The 15,300-nt window shown below is 56.1% G+C and overlaps 2 protein-coding genes across 2 annotated transcripts; both read left to right on the plus strand.

Annotated features, from left to right (window-relative positions):
* Window positions 1-2,013: 2,013 nt before the first annotated feature.
* LOC143350197 (uncharacterized) lies at window positions 2,014-3,577 on the plus strand. Its single transcript, XM_076782122.1, has 2 exons — window positions 2,014-2,385; window positions 2,468-3,577. The coding sequence occupies exons 1-2, from the start codon at window positions 2,014-2,016 to the stop codon at window positions 3,575-3,577; spliced, it is 1,482 nt and encodes a 493-aa protein (XP_076638237.1).
* Window positions 3,578-9,541: 5,964 nt separating this feature from the next.
* Window positions 9,542-10,312, plus strand: LOC143350198 (uncharacterized). The gene has a single exon (XM_076782124.1). It carries the CDS (start codon window positions 9,542-9,544, stop codon window positions 10,310-10,312), a length of 771 nt encoding a protein of 256 aa, XP_076638239.1.
* Window positions 10,313-15,300: the final 4,988 nt, after the last annotated feature.

Below are 15,300 nucleotides of genomic sequence, written 5' to 3' on the forward strand. Positions count from 1 at the left end.
TAACCCATTTTGTAATAGCGGTATCAAATTAAATTGAACAGCATCGTACTAAATTCGTTTTGCTGACAGGGGTCTGCGCCCCCCAGACCCCCGCTACACTAGCACAGACCTAACCCATTTTGTAATAGCGGTATCAAATTAAATTGAACAGCATCATATTGAATTCGTTTTGCTGACTGGGGTCTGCGCCCCCCAGACCCCCGCTACACTAGCCCAGACCTAACCCACTTTGTAATAGTGGTATCATATTAAATTGAACAGCATCGTACATAATTCGTTTTGCTGAATGGGGGGCTGCGCCCCCCAAACCCCCGCTACACTAGCCCAGACCTAACCCATTTTGTAATAGCTGTATCAAATTAAATTGAGCAGCATCATATTGAATTCGTTTTGCTGACAGGGGTCTGCGCCCCCCAGACCCCCGCTACACTAGCCCAGACCTAACCCACTTTGTAATAGTGGTATCATATTAAATTGAACAGCATCGTACATAATTCGTTTTGCTGAATGGGGGGCTGAGCCCCCCAAACCCCCGCTACACTAGCCCAGACCTAACCCCCTTTGTAATAGCGGTATCATATTAAATTGAACAGCATCATATTGAATTCGTTTTGCTGACTGGGGTTTGCGCGCCCCAGGCCCCCGCTACACTGGCCCAGACCTAGCCCATTTTGTAATGACTGTATTGGAACTGCGTTAGGGCTAGTTTAGAATTGGTTAGGTGAAGTAATGCGGAGAGCAGTTTCGCCTGCATCCCGGGATGCTTGTTGGCATGAGTGGTGTCTGAATGAGTAAAGACGGATGAGACACTTGTGGGGTATGGTGAGTCAGATTCTCAAACTACCCATATATTCTTCTGAGGCATGGGTGCCTATCCAAGGATCTCCTTCGGTATCTAAAACAGAAATAAAAAAAAAAAAAAAAAAAAAAAAAAAAAAAATGAATATGGACTGTGTTAGGACTGAATTGGATAAGGTCTGGGTTACGTCTCGGTTAGGTCTGAGTTAGGACTGGTTTAAGACTGGGTTAGGACTGGGTTAGGACTGGGTTAGGACTGGGTTAGGTCTGGGTTAGGACCGGGTTAGGTCTGGGTTAGGTCTGGGTTAGGACTGGGTTTGGTCTGGGTTAGGACTGGGGTAGGACTGGGTTAGGTTTGGGTTAGGTCTGGGTTAGGTCTGGGTTAGGACTGGGTTAGGACTGGGTTAGGTCTGGGTTAGGTCTGGGTTAGGTCTGGGTTAGGACTGGGTTAGGTCTGGGTTAGGACTGGGTTAGGTCTGGGTTAGGACTGGGTTAGGACTGGGTTAGGTCTGGGTTAGGTCTGGGTTAGGTTTGGGTTAGGACTGGGTTAGGACTGGGTTAGGTGTGGGTTAGGAATGGGTTAGGACTGGGTTAGGACTGGGTTAGGACTGGGTTAGGTCTGGGTTAGGTCTGGGTTAGGACTGGGTTAGGTCTGGGGTATTTCTGGGTTAGGACTGGGTTAGGACTGGGTTAGGTCTGGGTTAGGACTGGGTTAGGTCTGGGTTAGGTCTGGGTTAGGTCTGGGTTAGGTCTGGGTTAGGACTGGGCTAGGTCTGGGTTATTTCTGGGTTAGGTCTGGGTTAGGTCTGGGTTAGGTCTGGGTTAGGTCTTGGTTAGGACTGGGTTAGGACTGGGTTAGGTCTGTGTTAGGTCTGGGTTAGGACTGGGTTAGGTCTGGGTTAGGACTGGGTTAGGTCTGGGTTAGGACTGGGTTAGGACTGGGTTAGGTCTGGGTTAGGATTGGGTTAGGACTGGGTTAGGACTGGGTTAGGTCTGGGTTAGGTCTGCCTTAAGAACGTGCGAACAGTCAGGAAATCGCGAAAGGGGGAGCTACTAATTGAGCTCACGAAGGCTGGGAATGCTCCGGAAACAAAAGATGCTATAAAAGCTGCTCTTGGGGAGGCTTTCAGTGTCAGGGCGTTGAAGCCCAAGACTGAAATCGAGATTAGAGATTTGGACCCCATTGTTGAGGAGAAAGAGATCGTTAGCAAGGTGATGGAGAGGCTGGGGGGCTCAAATAGGGACGAGGTAAGGCTAAAAACGCTAAGATCAACCTACAGGGGGACGCAATTAGCGGTGGTCGAGGTGCCCACTCAATGGGTGGCCGGCCTGAAGGATGGGGAACGAATCTGTATAGGGTATACGGTGTGTAGGTTGAAAATTGTGCCAAAGGTCACCAGGTGTTTTAGGTGCCACGATTTTGGGCATATAAGTACAGATTGTACGGTTAAAGTTACAGACGGCATGATCTGTCGGAAATGCGGAGGCGAGGGGCATAGTATGCAGGAATGCACCCTGGTTCCGGCCTGCAGGCTCTGTGTCAAAAAGGGCTTGCCACACAGTAAGACTGGTCATGTTGCGGGGGCGGTATCGTGCCCACAGTATAAGGAATACCTGCGGAGGAAAGGGAATCCACAAGTAATCAATAATGGCCCTTAAACTTTTGCAGATCAATTTAAATCACTGCAGGGTAGCGCAGGATCTGTTAATTAAAACAGCTGAAGATTTGGGGGTGGACATTGTGTTTATTTCCGAGCCCTACGCGATTAGATGTAACTGGGTTGCCGATATGTCTCGTAAGGTGGCGATATGGGTTACGGGCTTGAACGGAAGAAAGGCACACGCGGACAAGAACGTAGTGGGTCGGGGCTTTGTGGCTGTCGCGGTAGCTGGCACTTACCATTGTAGCTGCTACTACTCACCTAGGTTGAGTGACGCTGAGCTGGAGGCTGAACTCTTAGATCTGGAGCATGCCCGAGGAACGTGGGGAGAGGCAGTAGTAGTTGCGGGAGATTTTAACGCTAAGTCGCCATCTTGGGGATCAAATCGTCTGGACAGAAAGGGCCTGGTGGTGGTTGGATCATTCGATAGGATGGGCCTTATCCCTGTAAAACCTAGGGGCAAATTCTCCTTTCAGCGTGGTGGGAGAACATCGCTTATCGACGTAATGGCCTGTGATCCAAGGACACTCGTGAGGGTTAATAACAGCGTTATCTTGCGGGAATATTCGGCATCGGACCACCAGTACATAGTCCACTCAGTCGGGGGGCACTTTCCTCGGGGGCAACCTGGTTTTGTTCAAGGTTGGAGGGTTGAGACTCTGGATTGCGATACTTACCTGGACTTCTTCCGAAACGCGACGAGGCATATCAACGCGGATATTCCGCTGTCTGAGAGTGAGGCGGGCGATGTAATCGAGGCATTTCAGGGTGCGTGCGAAGCTAGTATGGCCCCCCGCAGGCAGCCTCCGGGAAAGAGAACGGCCAAGAAGTGGTGGTCGGCTGAGCTCAGCGATCTTCGTAAGGCGGTGAATTCGAAGCGGCGTGTGTATCAGAGAGCCCTAAAGAGGGGGCGACCAGACGTCCTGGAATCTGCAAACGAGTTTAAGGCGGCCAGGAAAAAGCTGAAAGGTGCTATTATAAAGCAGAAAATGAAAGCGTGGGCCGAGCTGTGTAGCACAGTAGATACGGACATATGGGGGATAGCGTATAAAACGGTCATGAGGACGATAAAGCCCAGGCCTGATCCTCCGAATCTTACCATTGAAAAAACGTGTTAGGTTATCGCGGCGTTATTTCCAAGGGAGGAAAATCCGGTAGCGAGGGATACTTACCTGCAGTATGAGCTCAGAGATATCCTTGTTGGCTTCTCTCCTCTGGACCTGATGGAGCTGCGGAGGGCGGCGTCGAAGGTTAGTCTGGACAAGGCTCCTGGTATTGACATGATCCCTGGGTGCACCGTCAGGCTGGTCCTGGAAAAAGAAAGTAAATTAGTGGTAAGCTTGTTTAATGGAATGTTGATTAGGGGGAAATTCCCGCGCGTTTGGAAAAATAGCAGGCTGGTCCTTGTCGCCAAACCGGGAAAGGATCCCGCATCCCCTTCGGCGTATCGGCCGCTGTGCTTGACCAGCAACTGGGTGAAGGTTTTCGAGTCTGTAGTGAATGGCAGAATCCAGCGAGAAATTGGGCCTGAGGGGCTCTCGGACCAGCAGTACGGCTTTCGGGTCGGTCGGAGCACACTGCAGGCGCTGAAATTGGTGGAGGAATTTCAGACGGTTGCGCGGATAAAACAGGAGTTTTGTTTGCTGATTGCATTCGACGTCAGGAATGCCTTCAATTCACTGCGGTGGCGAAATATAAAGAACGCGGCTAGGGATATGGGGCTGTCTAATTATCTGCTGGTCCTAATTGAGGATTATTTGCGTGACCGGATGATCAGCTACCGGGCTGAGGGTGAGTGGCATCAAGCGGTGATGGAGATGGGTGTTCCACAAGGGTCGGTGTTGGGCCCCACGCTGTGGAATATAGCGTACGATGGGCTGCTTAGGATTCCGATGAGGGATGGTTGTAACCTAGTGGCGTTTGCTGATGACATAGCGCTGCTGGTCCGGGATGCAGATAAGGTACGCCTGAAGCAGAAAATAGCGGGGACAATCGGGGATATATTGGAATGGCTAGAGGTGAACCAACTTAGCTTGGCACCGGAGAAAACGGAAGCGATCGCGTTGAACAAGAAGAGGATTGGACGGCTCAGAATACAGGTGCTAAACACTAGATTGAAACTGTCCACGGAGCTGAAATACCTAGGACTGTATTTTGATACGACCCAGAAGTTCAGGGTACACATAGAGTACGCGTGCAAGAAGGCAGTCAGGGTCATGTCAGCGTTGGCCCGTATCACTCCGAATATTGGTGGACCGGGGTACAAGACCAGTCTGACTTATTATCGGGTGATGGAGTCAGTCCTGTTGTATGCGGCACCCATCTGGGCGCCTGCGCTGGAAATAGAGGCAAACAGGACGAAGTTGATGAATGCACAGTGTATTGGGCTTGGCAGAGTGGTGAAGGCGTACCGTACGGTGGCGAGGGATGTGTTGCCTGTTCTGGCCGGTGTGTTGCCGATCCTTTTGAAGGTGCAAGAGAGGGTGGAAATGTTTGATATCGAGACAAGGAGGAGAAGGATTCGGTTGGCGGATCGTGACCTGAGACTGCCGGACCTGGAGGAGGAGAGGACCCGAATAAGAGAGAGGATAATGCAAGAATGGCAGGAGAAGTGGGTAGAGAAGTGTAGAGGGAAGGTCACGTTTAGGTGGATTCCAAACGTGCTAGAATGGTTAAGAACCACACATGGACAGCTGACATATCACATGACGCAGGCAATGACGGGGCATGGGTGTTTCAACCAATACAGGAAACGGATCGGTAAATCGGAAACGGATTTGTGTTGGTACGGGTGTAATGAGGTGGATGACGTGGACCACACATTCACGCAGTGTGAGGAGTGGCGTGAAAAACGACGGCATGTTGCTGAGGTGCTGGAGATCGGTGAAGATGAGGTGACGATCGAGCGGTTGGGAGTTCTGATGAGGAAGGACCTGGATAAATGGAACGTCGTGAAGTCGTACATCGTGGAGATCCTGAGGAGTAAGGAGGATTACGAAAGAGAGATAGATAGGGCCTCAAGGATGGCTGCTGCGGCGCCGGCGCCTAGGCATGATGGTTAGGTAATGGGGGGTTGACATTATGGGTGCTCGAGTGATGCATATTTGCATATGCCTGGGTGGGGGGAATATTTACTGTGGGGTGGGTGGTCTGGTTACCACACAGGGATGGGGTGTATACGTGTGCATGTGTGCATGTGTGTGCGCGAATGTGTGAGAGAGCATGAATGTGCGGTCAGGTTGTGAGCATGAGCGCCAGCGGACTTTGGGTTGGGTGAAGTAATGCGGAGAGCAGTTCCGCCCGTAACCCGGGGTACCTGGTGGCATGAATGGTGTGTGAATGAGTGTGGACGGATGAGAAACCGGAGGGGTTTAGTGAGTAAGAATCTCACACTACCCATGTCTCCTTCTGAGGCATGGGTGCCTATGCAAGGTTCCCCTTCGGTATATTAAAAAAAAAAAAAAAAAAAAAAAAAGGTCTGGGTTAGGTCTGGGTTAGGTCTGGGTTAGGACTGGATTAGGTCTGGGTTAGGACTGGTTTAGGACTGGGTTAGGACTGGGTTAGGTCTGGGTTAGGTCTGGGTTAGGTCTGGGTAAGGTCTGGGTTAGGTCTGGGTTAGGTCTGGGTTAGGTCTGGGTTAGGACTGGGTTAGGGCTGGGTTAGGTCTGGGTTAGGTCTGGGTTAGGTCTGGGTTAGGTCTGGGTTAGGTCTAGGTTAGGTCTGGGTTAGGTCTGGGTTAGGACTGGGTTAGGACTGGGTTAGGTCTGGGTTAGGACTGGGTTAGGACTGGGTTAGGACTGGGTTAGGTCTGGGTTAGGTCTGGGTTAGGTCTGGGTTAGGTCTGGGTTATTTCTGGGTTATTTCTGGGTTAGGTCTGGGTTAGGTCTGGGTTAGGTCTGGGTTAGGTCTGGGTTAGGACTGGGTTAGGACTGGGTTAGGTCTGGGTTAGGTCTGGGTTAGGACTGGGTTAGGAGTGGGTTAGGACTGGGTTAGGACTGAGTTAGGACTGGGTTAGGTCTGGGTTAGGACTGGGTTAGGACTGGGTTAGGTCTGGGTTAGGTCTGGGTTACGTCTGGGTTAGGTGTGGGTTAGGTCTGGGTTAGGACTGGGTTAGGACTGGGTTAGGACTGAGTTAGGTCTGGGTTAGGACTGGGTTAGGGCTAGGTTAGGACTGGGTTAGGTCTGGGTTTGGACTGGGTTAGGTCTGGGTTAGGTCTGGGTTAGGTCTGGGTTAGGTCTGGGTTAGGTCTGGGTTAGGTCTGGGTTAAGTCTGGGTTAGGTCTGGGTTAGGTCTGGGTTAGGTCTCCACGCATCCGTTTGGTTGTCCAGGCGGCAGGGGAGGTGAACCCCTACGTGGCGCGTCCCCAGGTGGCGGATAGGGGAAGCTGCTGGGATGGGATGTGGGGATGGGGTCATCAACCTGAGAGGGCTGGTGACCGCATCCTGGCATGGCATCTCGGTGGTCGGAGCGGAGGCTCCCGCGGACCAAACACTGGTGTGAATGGGTGTGTGTGTGCGAGTGTGTGTGTGAATGGGCTGCGGTCGGTGTCTCGTGGATATTCCCGATAGACTTACCAAGGGGGGAGTAGTAGCCCCCCGACCGGGGTCGGTGAGTGATGTTAGTACCTGACCTCTGCGGGAGTAATATGGGGTAAGTGTAAGTCCTGAAATTATGGCAGAAATCCCCGTGAAACCGCATGTTGAACGTGGAAGAACCGCTCACTCATCGACCGGCTGGAGCCTATGTCGGGGTTGAAGCGAGGTTTCCGGGCGCAGGAATGGAGGATTATGTGGTCGATATTTCCTCATACCCGGAGTGCCGTAGGGTAAATCGGCACACCGTCTAGCCTGAGGTTTGAGTCAGGCGTCGGTTCGGATCCGGCGTCGCTCATTCGATAGGGGTGACGTATAACCTTTAACATCAAATGTGGCGCGGGCCTATCCCGTATCATTTTTTAGTAGAGCCATTAGATACAGATAGGGTTGACCACCCGATAAACCGCTTCTCGGCTTCTGTATCTCATAATTAGGGTATTATTTGCGCGGGGAAGTACCCCTACCGCGGTAGGGGTGCCATAGTGGCCGAACCGCAGGATATACAAACACTGCCAAATGGATTCTGACAATAACAAAAACAAGAAGAGTGAATATCTGAAGAGGAAGGAGGATGAAGCAGTTGTGGAGCGTGCTGGGAGAAAGAAGAGGGGGGACGGAGCTGTTAGGCGTACGCGTAGCAAGTTGGTGGTGTTCGATGACAGCTCCAGTGGCGTTGAGAGTCCTGGTGAAGAGGGGCTGTTGGGGCGTGAGGCGGGTGGTACGTCTCCGTCTATTCTGGATGCGGCAATAAAGAATTTGGTCCAGAGTGGTGACGTGCATCCAGAAAAGATACGGGGGGTCGAAATCCCGGAGTTTGCGCGGAGGTCCACACTTACCACTAGAACGCCGAATGGGAGCGAGGGTTCGGTGGGACGAGTTGGGGCGGTCCTGAGTGGCAACTATGAGGGTGACTCTGGTGGCTCGGTGATTGACCTGGTTGACCTGCAAAAAGGAGAAGATCAGTCTGGCGGGAGTGTTCCATCGATGGGCAGTAGTGACCTGGAAAGAAAAAATAAAAAGATTAGTGAAAGCAGGAAGGCTGAAAGTTTGAAGACAAAGAAGGTTACTCTCCAAGAGGAAGATAGAAACCTAAATTGGGGAGAGGAGAGGCAGCGAGGGAGTGTGCTGACTGGGGGTGGGTGTATTGGGACGGGGAAGAAAGTGGGGGAGGATGCTTCGACGGGGGATTGTGAGTTTGAGCGCACCTTTGAGGGAGGCATGTCCGAGAGCATCAAGACTTTGGGGAGATGTTTGGAGTGGCTTTTTGTGTACCTAGAAGGTAATAAGAACGTGAACAAGGAGTGCAGGAGGGTCTACCAGGAAGGGATCAAGGAGGTACGTGCTTTGGGGGCATTGTGGGAGAACCGGGATGTCTTGGGATCGGCGTTTCGGATAGAAGATAGGCGAGTGGTTAGGAGCGGGAATAATGGCGGGTTAGGAATTATGGAGGGTAAAAGAGAAGAGGCGTCTGATTTGTTGACTAGGCCAAGCGGGTGTAAGGAAGGCAGAAAGTCGAAGAATGTGGGAGGGATTTCTAGGGCTGATGCGAGTGTACAAGCGGTACAACCATGCACTGCACCCCTGGATAAGGCCAAAGGAGGCTCTAGGAAGGTGGAAAGTTGGGAAACGGTCACGAGTAGGAGGGGGAAACCAAAGCCTAGTGCGGGTGGTGGTACGGTTGCAATTGCGCAATCTAATGGTGGGAGTGAGGTACTGAGGCCGACAAGTACGGGACCTAAGGCAAGGGTGAGGGGGCCCAGGACTGAGGCGATCGCCGTCTCAATGGTTGAGGGAAAAACTTACGCGGACGTCTTCAGGCAGATTGCAGGAAGTATGAAGGATGATCTCAAGAACGTCAAGACGGTCAGGAAGTCGCGAAAGGGCGAGCTGCTCATTGAGCTCAACAAGGCTGGCAAAGCGCCTGAGACGAAGGAAGCGATTAAAGCTGTTCTCGGTGAGGCCTACAAAGTTAGGGCACTAATGCCTAAAACTGAAATTGAGATCAGGGATCTGGACCCGATTGTGGAGGCCGATGAGATAGTGGATAAGGTGGTTGAACGGCTGAGTGGTGTGGAAAGGGATGAAGTGAGAGTGAAAACGTTGCGGGCAACGTATAGGGGAGCGCAACTAGCAGTTGTGGAGGTGCCGACGAAATGGGTTACGGGGGTAAAGGATGGTGACCGGATTAGCATAGGTTACACGGTGTGTAGAATGAAGATAGTGCCTAAGGTAACTAGGTGCTATAGGTGCCACGAATTCGGGCACATTAGTGTGGACTGCAACGTGAAGGTGGCTGATGGTATGATCTGCCGGAAGTGTGGCGGTGAGGGGCACGGTATGCAGGAATGCACCCTTGTGGCGGCTTGTAGGCTGTGTGTTAAAAAGGGCTTACCCCACAGCAAGACGGGCCATGTTGCGGGGGCGGTATCGTGTCCCCAGTATAAAGAGTACCTGAGGGGGAACAGGACTGGTGCTGTTATTAGATAATGCATATAAAGATTTTGCAAATTAATTTAAATGGATGCAGGCTTGCGCAGGACTTGATGTTGAAGACAGCAGAAGACCTGAATGTGGATGCGGTGGTGGTTTCGGAGCCCTATACTGTCATGAGCAGCTGGGTTGGTGATGTGTCTCGTAAGGCGGCGATCTGGTCGACTGGATTTAATGGCCTGAGAGTGCTTAATGATAGAACCGTGGTTGGTAGGGGCTTTGCAGCAGTTAGTTTAGGTGGTGTGCAACTGTGCAGCTGCTACTACACTCCGAGGTATAGCGCTGAAGAGCTAGCAGAAGAATTAGCGGAACTGGAAAGAGCTAGGCAACTGTGGGGCCAGGATGTCATCGTTGCTGGGGATTTCAATTCCAAGTCGCCTGCCTGGGGATCGAGGAGGCTGGACGATAAGGGTATTGCCCTCACCGCTGCCTTTGACAGAATGGGTGTTATTCCGGTTGTGCCTAGAGGGCGTTGTACGTTTGAAAGGAATGGGCGCTCCTCGGTGATTGACGTTTTGGCTGGTAATCAAGCGCTGGTCAGGAAGATGACAAGGAGCAGGATTCTGGATGCGCTCACAGAGTCTGACCATTTTTACATACTCCATGAGTATAGGGATGATGGGCGGGCTGCTGTTGGTGGGATGGAGGGCGTAATGGGCTGGAGGGCAGATACGTTAGACGGTGAGACTTACCTGGAAGCGTTTCGGAGGAGTACGGTGCATATAAATGCTACTTTGCCCCTGAGCGCGAGGGTGCAGAGGAGGTGATTGCGGCATTCGAGAGCTCCTGCGCTGGTAGCATGGAGCCGAGGAGGATGCCCCCGGTAAGCAGGACGGCGAAGAAATGGTGGTCTCCTGAGTTGACGGATTTGAGGAAAGAGGCCAATTTGAGGAGAAGGAGGTATCAAAGAGCTGTCAAACGGAGGAGGCCCGAGGCAGAACGGTTTGGGGTGGAATATAGAACGGCTCGGAAGGAGTTGAGAAGGGCCCTTATCAAGCGGAAGATCCAGGCTTGGGCGACAGTGTGTGAAACGGTCGAAAATGATGTGTGGGGCACGGCCTATAAGACAGTTATGAAGATGGCGAAACCGAGGCCGGCCCCCCCGTGTCTGTCTTGTGATAAGGCCAGGGAGGTAGTGAGGGCTCTCTTTCCTCAGGATGGTGGGTTGGTGGGGGATGATGGTGTGCCCATTAACCTGGTTAGCGTTATTCGGGATTATCGCCCTGTGAATTCGGAGGAGCTGAGGAAGGCTGTCAACAGGGTTAACCTAAGGAAGGCGCCAGGGATGGACAACATTCCAGGATGTGCGGTTGAGTTGGTAGCAAAGCACGAGACGGCTAAGATTTTGAGTCTGTTTAATGGAATGTTTTTAAGGGGGGATTTTCCTGCCTGCTGGAGAGCCACTAAGCTGGTGTTGATAGCTAAAGAGGGTCGGGACCCTGCGCTACCTTCGGCGTATCGACCGCTCTGCTTATCTAGCATTTGGGCTAAAGTGTTTGAGTCGGTGATTAGTGGCAGGCTGAGAGAGGTGTTAGAGCCGGTAGGCCTGTCGGATATGCAGTTTGGGTTTCGCCCAAGGAGGAGTACGGTGCAGGCGCTTGGGGTGGTGAAGGAGATGCAGAGGGATGCGCTGCTGAAGCAGAACTATTGTGTGCTTGTGACATTTGATGTTAGAAATGCGTTCAATTCCATTAGATGGCCGTTTATAATGGAAGCCATGAGGAGGAAAGGCATATCTGATTACCTAGTGAACACCGTAGGGAGCTACTTTTTTTTTTTTTTTTTTTTTTTTTTTTTTTTTTTTTTTTTTTTTTGTCGTGGGGAAAATCTTCGAAAGACTCCCTCCCACCTCCTTGGGGAGAGGTGGGAGGGGTGTGTGGGATTCCCCGCGCCCGTACAACGACAGGCGCGGGACCTACCCACTAAAAACCCCACGGTGACCCTTCGGCACGCTTTGGGAGGATACCGGGAATCGCTCGAAGCATTCTTCCGGTATCCTCCCCGTGCCCGCGCTTTCGCGCCCATCCCCCGGGGGGACAATCGGTCCCCCCAGTAGACTCACTGCCTCATAGCGGCGGGACGGGGCCACTCCATCCCGCCGCTATCCGTCCCGGGGCCGCGTTTAGTGGCGGCTGCGAGCCCCAACTCGCAACCGCCCGCGACCCCGTTTCCACCCCTCGGCGGCCGGGCGTTCATGGCCGCACCAGACCGCCGAGGGAGCCTCCCCTTGCGTCGGACCGGTAGGGGGAGGCACTCCTACCCCCAACCGGTCCGACCCGGCGCCGCCTGGCGGGAGGAGGGTCCCCTCAGGACCCCCCTCCCAGCCTAGGTCATCCGCCACGCCGAGGCGGCCGCCCGCGACGCCTCGCGACCGGGCGACGACCTCGGGCCACCGCACGAGCGCGAGCTTCAGCGCGCCGCTGAAGCTCGCGCTCCCTCCCCGCGGCCTCCTTCTGCAACATTACGTTCTCGCAGAAGGAGGCCACGGCCCTCCACTTCTCCTCGCTGTCGAGCATGGCGCGCACCACGCCCGGCAGCGAGACATCCCGCCCGACGACGCCGACCAGGACACGGCGCTCCCCCTCCCACGCGGGGCATACCTCCAGGGTATGATCCGCCGTGTCCTGCTCAGCGTCGCAGTGGCAGCAACGCGCCGTCGGCTCCTTCCCTATCCGGCACAGGTATCTTCCGAAGCTGCCATGCCCGGAAAATACCTGTGCCAGCCGGTAGGTGAGGCTGCCATGGCCTCTGTCCAGCCACTCCTTCAGGAGTGGCCGAACAGCCCCGACAGTCCGGTGCCCCGCGGTTGGCAGAGCCAGCCGCTCCTGCCACGCGAGCAACACGGACTGCCGGGCCTGGCGCTTCAAATCGCCCCAAGCAGGTTCCTGCCCGCCCAGGACCGCCCCCACCCCCGCGCGACGGTCGACGCGGTGCCGGTACATCACCGCGTGCGACCGCGCGAGCAGGTCCATGGGCGGCATCCCCGCTAGAACCGTCGCCGCCTCATGTGACATGGTCCGATACCCGCGGACGACCCTGAGCGCCATGCGCCTCTGCACCCGACGCAGCATAGTCATGCTGCGCCGGGAGGCAGCCAGGTCGTCCGCCCAGACGGGGGCCCCGTATAGGGCCACCGACTGGACCATTGCCACATAGAGGCGACGAACTCGGCCCGCCGGGCCCCCCAGGTTGGGCAGGATCCGGCCCAGAGCCGCAACCATCCTTTCCAACCGGGGGACCAGGCAGCGGAAATGCTTCTCGAAGCGCCAGTGGCTATCGAGGATCAGCCCCAGATACCTGATCTGGGGCTTCACCTCGATGTCAGCCCCACCCACCCGAATCAGAGGGGGTGGCGGATCCTGCCGAGGTGAATGAAACGCAATCACCTCGGTCTTATGGACCGCCACCGTCATCCCCATCCCCCTGATCCGGTCGACGACGCGCTGCGACCCCTCCTCCGCGCGACGCATGGCCCTCCCCCAGTGCGCCCCGACGGCCAGCACCAGTGTGTCATCCGCATAACACACCGTGCTGACGCCGTCGGGGAGGCCGGCCCGCAACACCGAGTCGTACGCGATGTTCCACAGGAGTGGCCCGAGGACCGACCCCTGCGGAACACCGCAGTACACCTCCCTCCGCATATCACCATCCCGGCCCGGATACTCGATCCACCTGCCGCGGAGATAATCCCCGACGACCGCCCTGAGACAAGGGGGGACCCGATGATATTCGAGCCCCCTCCTTATCTCTTCCCAGGGGAGGGTGTTAAAGGCATTGGCAATATCCAAGGATATTGCCAATGCCACTCCTCCCCGGGAGGCGGCCGCCTCCGAGAGGGCCCTCACACGACCTATCGCGTCGATAGTCGATCGGCCCCCCCGGAAACCGAACTGGCAGTCGGCCAGACCGGGATCACCCCGCGACAGGTGCTCGACGAGGCGGGCAGCAATCACACGCTCGAAGAGCTTGCCCACCTCGTCGAGGAGACAAATGGGCCGGTATGCGGAGGGAGACTCCGCGGGCCGACCCTCCTTCCGGAGGAGGACCATCCTCGCCACCTTCCAACTGGGGGGGAATCGCCCGTCCCTCAGGCAGCGGTCGAACAACCGCCTGAGGTCGGCCCCAAGGACGCCCTGGGTCAAGACCCAAACCCGGCCGGGCACACCATCCGGACCCGGGGCCGTGTTACGAACCCCGAGCCGTCTGATGGCCGCTGCCAGCTCCTCCTGCGTGACCCCCAGCTCGGCCGTCCACTCCACTGGGACAGCCGCCGCCGCCGGACGACGCGGTCCCCTCTCCCCAATTGGGAAGAGTGTATTGACCACGTCCTCCAGCAGCCGGGGGTCAAGACCCTCGGTGACGGGGGGCGCCCACGGGCGGAGCTTATTCAGCACCACCTTATATGGGCGCCCCCATGGATCGTCATCAAGGGTCTGGAGGAGCTCCTTCCATGCCTGGGTCTTGGCCCGTTTGATGGCGACCTGCAGAGCAACCCGCGCCACGCGGTATGCTCCATACAGGTCATCAGCTGCCCTCGCTCGCGCCACGCCGTCGCCTGTACGTTGACGACGGCGCGCGCGGGTGTACTGGCGCCGGGCGCGGACAGTCGCGACTCGCAACTCCGCGATCGCGTCCGACCACCAGTACACCGCCCGGCGAGGAGAAGCCCGCCCGACCCGAGGCATCGCCGCGTCGCAAATACCCGCGACCAATGCTCCGAGCCGGGCGACCTCCCCCTCTATGCTCGGCAACTCGGCCGCTCCCTGCGGCCAAGTTGCAGCGTGGGCAGCTGCCATCAGGGCGTCCTTGTCCAGGCGCCGAAGCGCCCAGCGGCGTGGTGGGGTGCCACGCAGGCGGCCGTGTCGGGATGCACTCGCGGCGGCAGAGACCTCCATCCGGATGTACCGGTGATCGGAGAGTGTCTCTGCCCCCGCGACCACGTGCCAACCCGACACCATGCGCACGGCGTTGGGGGTCGCGAATCCAACATCCACGATGGACCCCCCATATCGCCGCACGCATGTGTGCTCCGACCCCCGGTTCAATACCCGGAGGTCGAGCCCCGCCGCCCAATCGCCCAGGATCCCGCCGCGAACGGAGGTCCTGGGGGATCCCCAAGCCACCGACTTGGCATTAAAATCCCCCAGGACCAGCACCGGCCGGGCCGCGTAGCGCTGCACGCATGCCGCGACCTCGGCCAAGTACAGCTCGAACGCAGCGTGACCGCTACGGGGCGAAATGTAGCACCCCACCACAGCGACTCCCCCCCAGTCCACGGCGACGAATCCCCGACCGCGCTCCAACAAGGAGAACGGTGGGGACCCGTCGCCCCCTCCCCATACCGTCGCCACCAAGCCGTCCGCGTCGCCCACCCAATGAGGGTGATCAGGGACGCGGTACGGCTCGGCGGCAACCGCCAGGCCAACCCCCCACTCCGCGAGGACTTGGGACATCAAGTCCTGTGCCGCGCGGCAGTGGTTGAGGTTGGCCTGGAGGAGGAGGCGGGGCGGCATTAATTAATGGCCGCGCCAGCCTCCTCCCGGCCGTCCGTCCCCGTAGCACCGTCCACCTCCATGGAGGACGATGCCACCGCCCTCGGCACCGGAGCCGGTGCAGCCCGCCTCTTCCTCTCCTTCCGGGAGGGGGGGGAGCACTTCTTGCTCCCCACCCTGTGATCGGCTGGCCTCCCCATGTCCGCACACAGCGGGCAGTGGGGGGCCGCCGAGCACTGGCTCGCACGGTGCTCTCTGGCACC

Source organism: Colletes latitarsis, chromosome 14 (genome assembly GCF_051014445.1).
Source record: "Colletes latitarsis isolate SP2378_abdomen chromosome 14, iyColLati1, whole genome shotgun sequence".
In the NCBI taxonomy this organism is placed as follows: Eukaryota; Metazoa; Arthropoda; class Insecta; order Hymenoptera; family Colletidae; genus Colletes; species Colletes latitarsis.

Coding starts and splice junctions, on each gene's coding strand:
- LOC143350197 (XM_076782122.1), top strand. CDS start 2,014: ATGGAGAGGCTGGGGGGCTCAAATAGGGACGAGGTAAGGCTAAAAACG. Junction 2,386..2,467: donor CTGGTCATGTTGCGGGGGCG/GTATCGTGCCCA, acceptor AAACTTTTGCAG/ATCAATTTAAATCACTGCAG.
- LOC143350198 (XM_076782124.1), top strand. CDS start 9,542: ATGCATATAAAGATTTTGCAAATTAATTTAAATGGATGCAGGCTTGCG.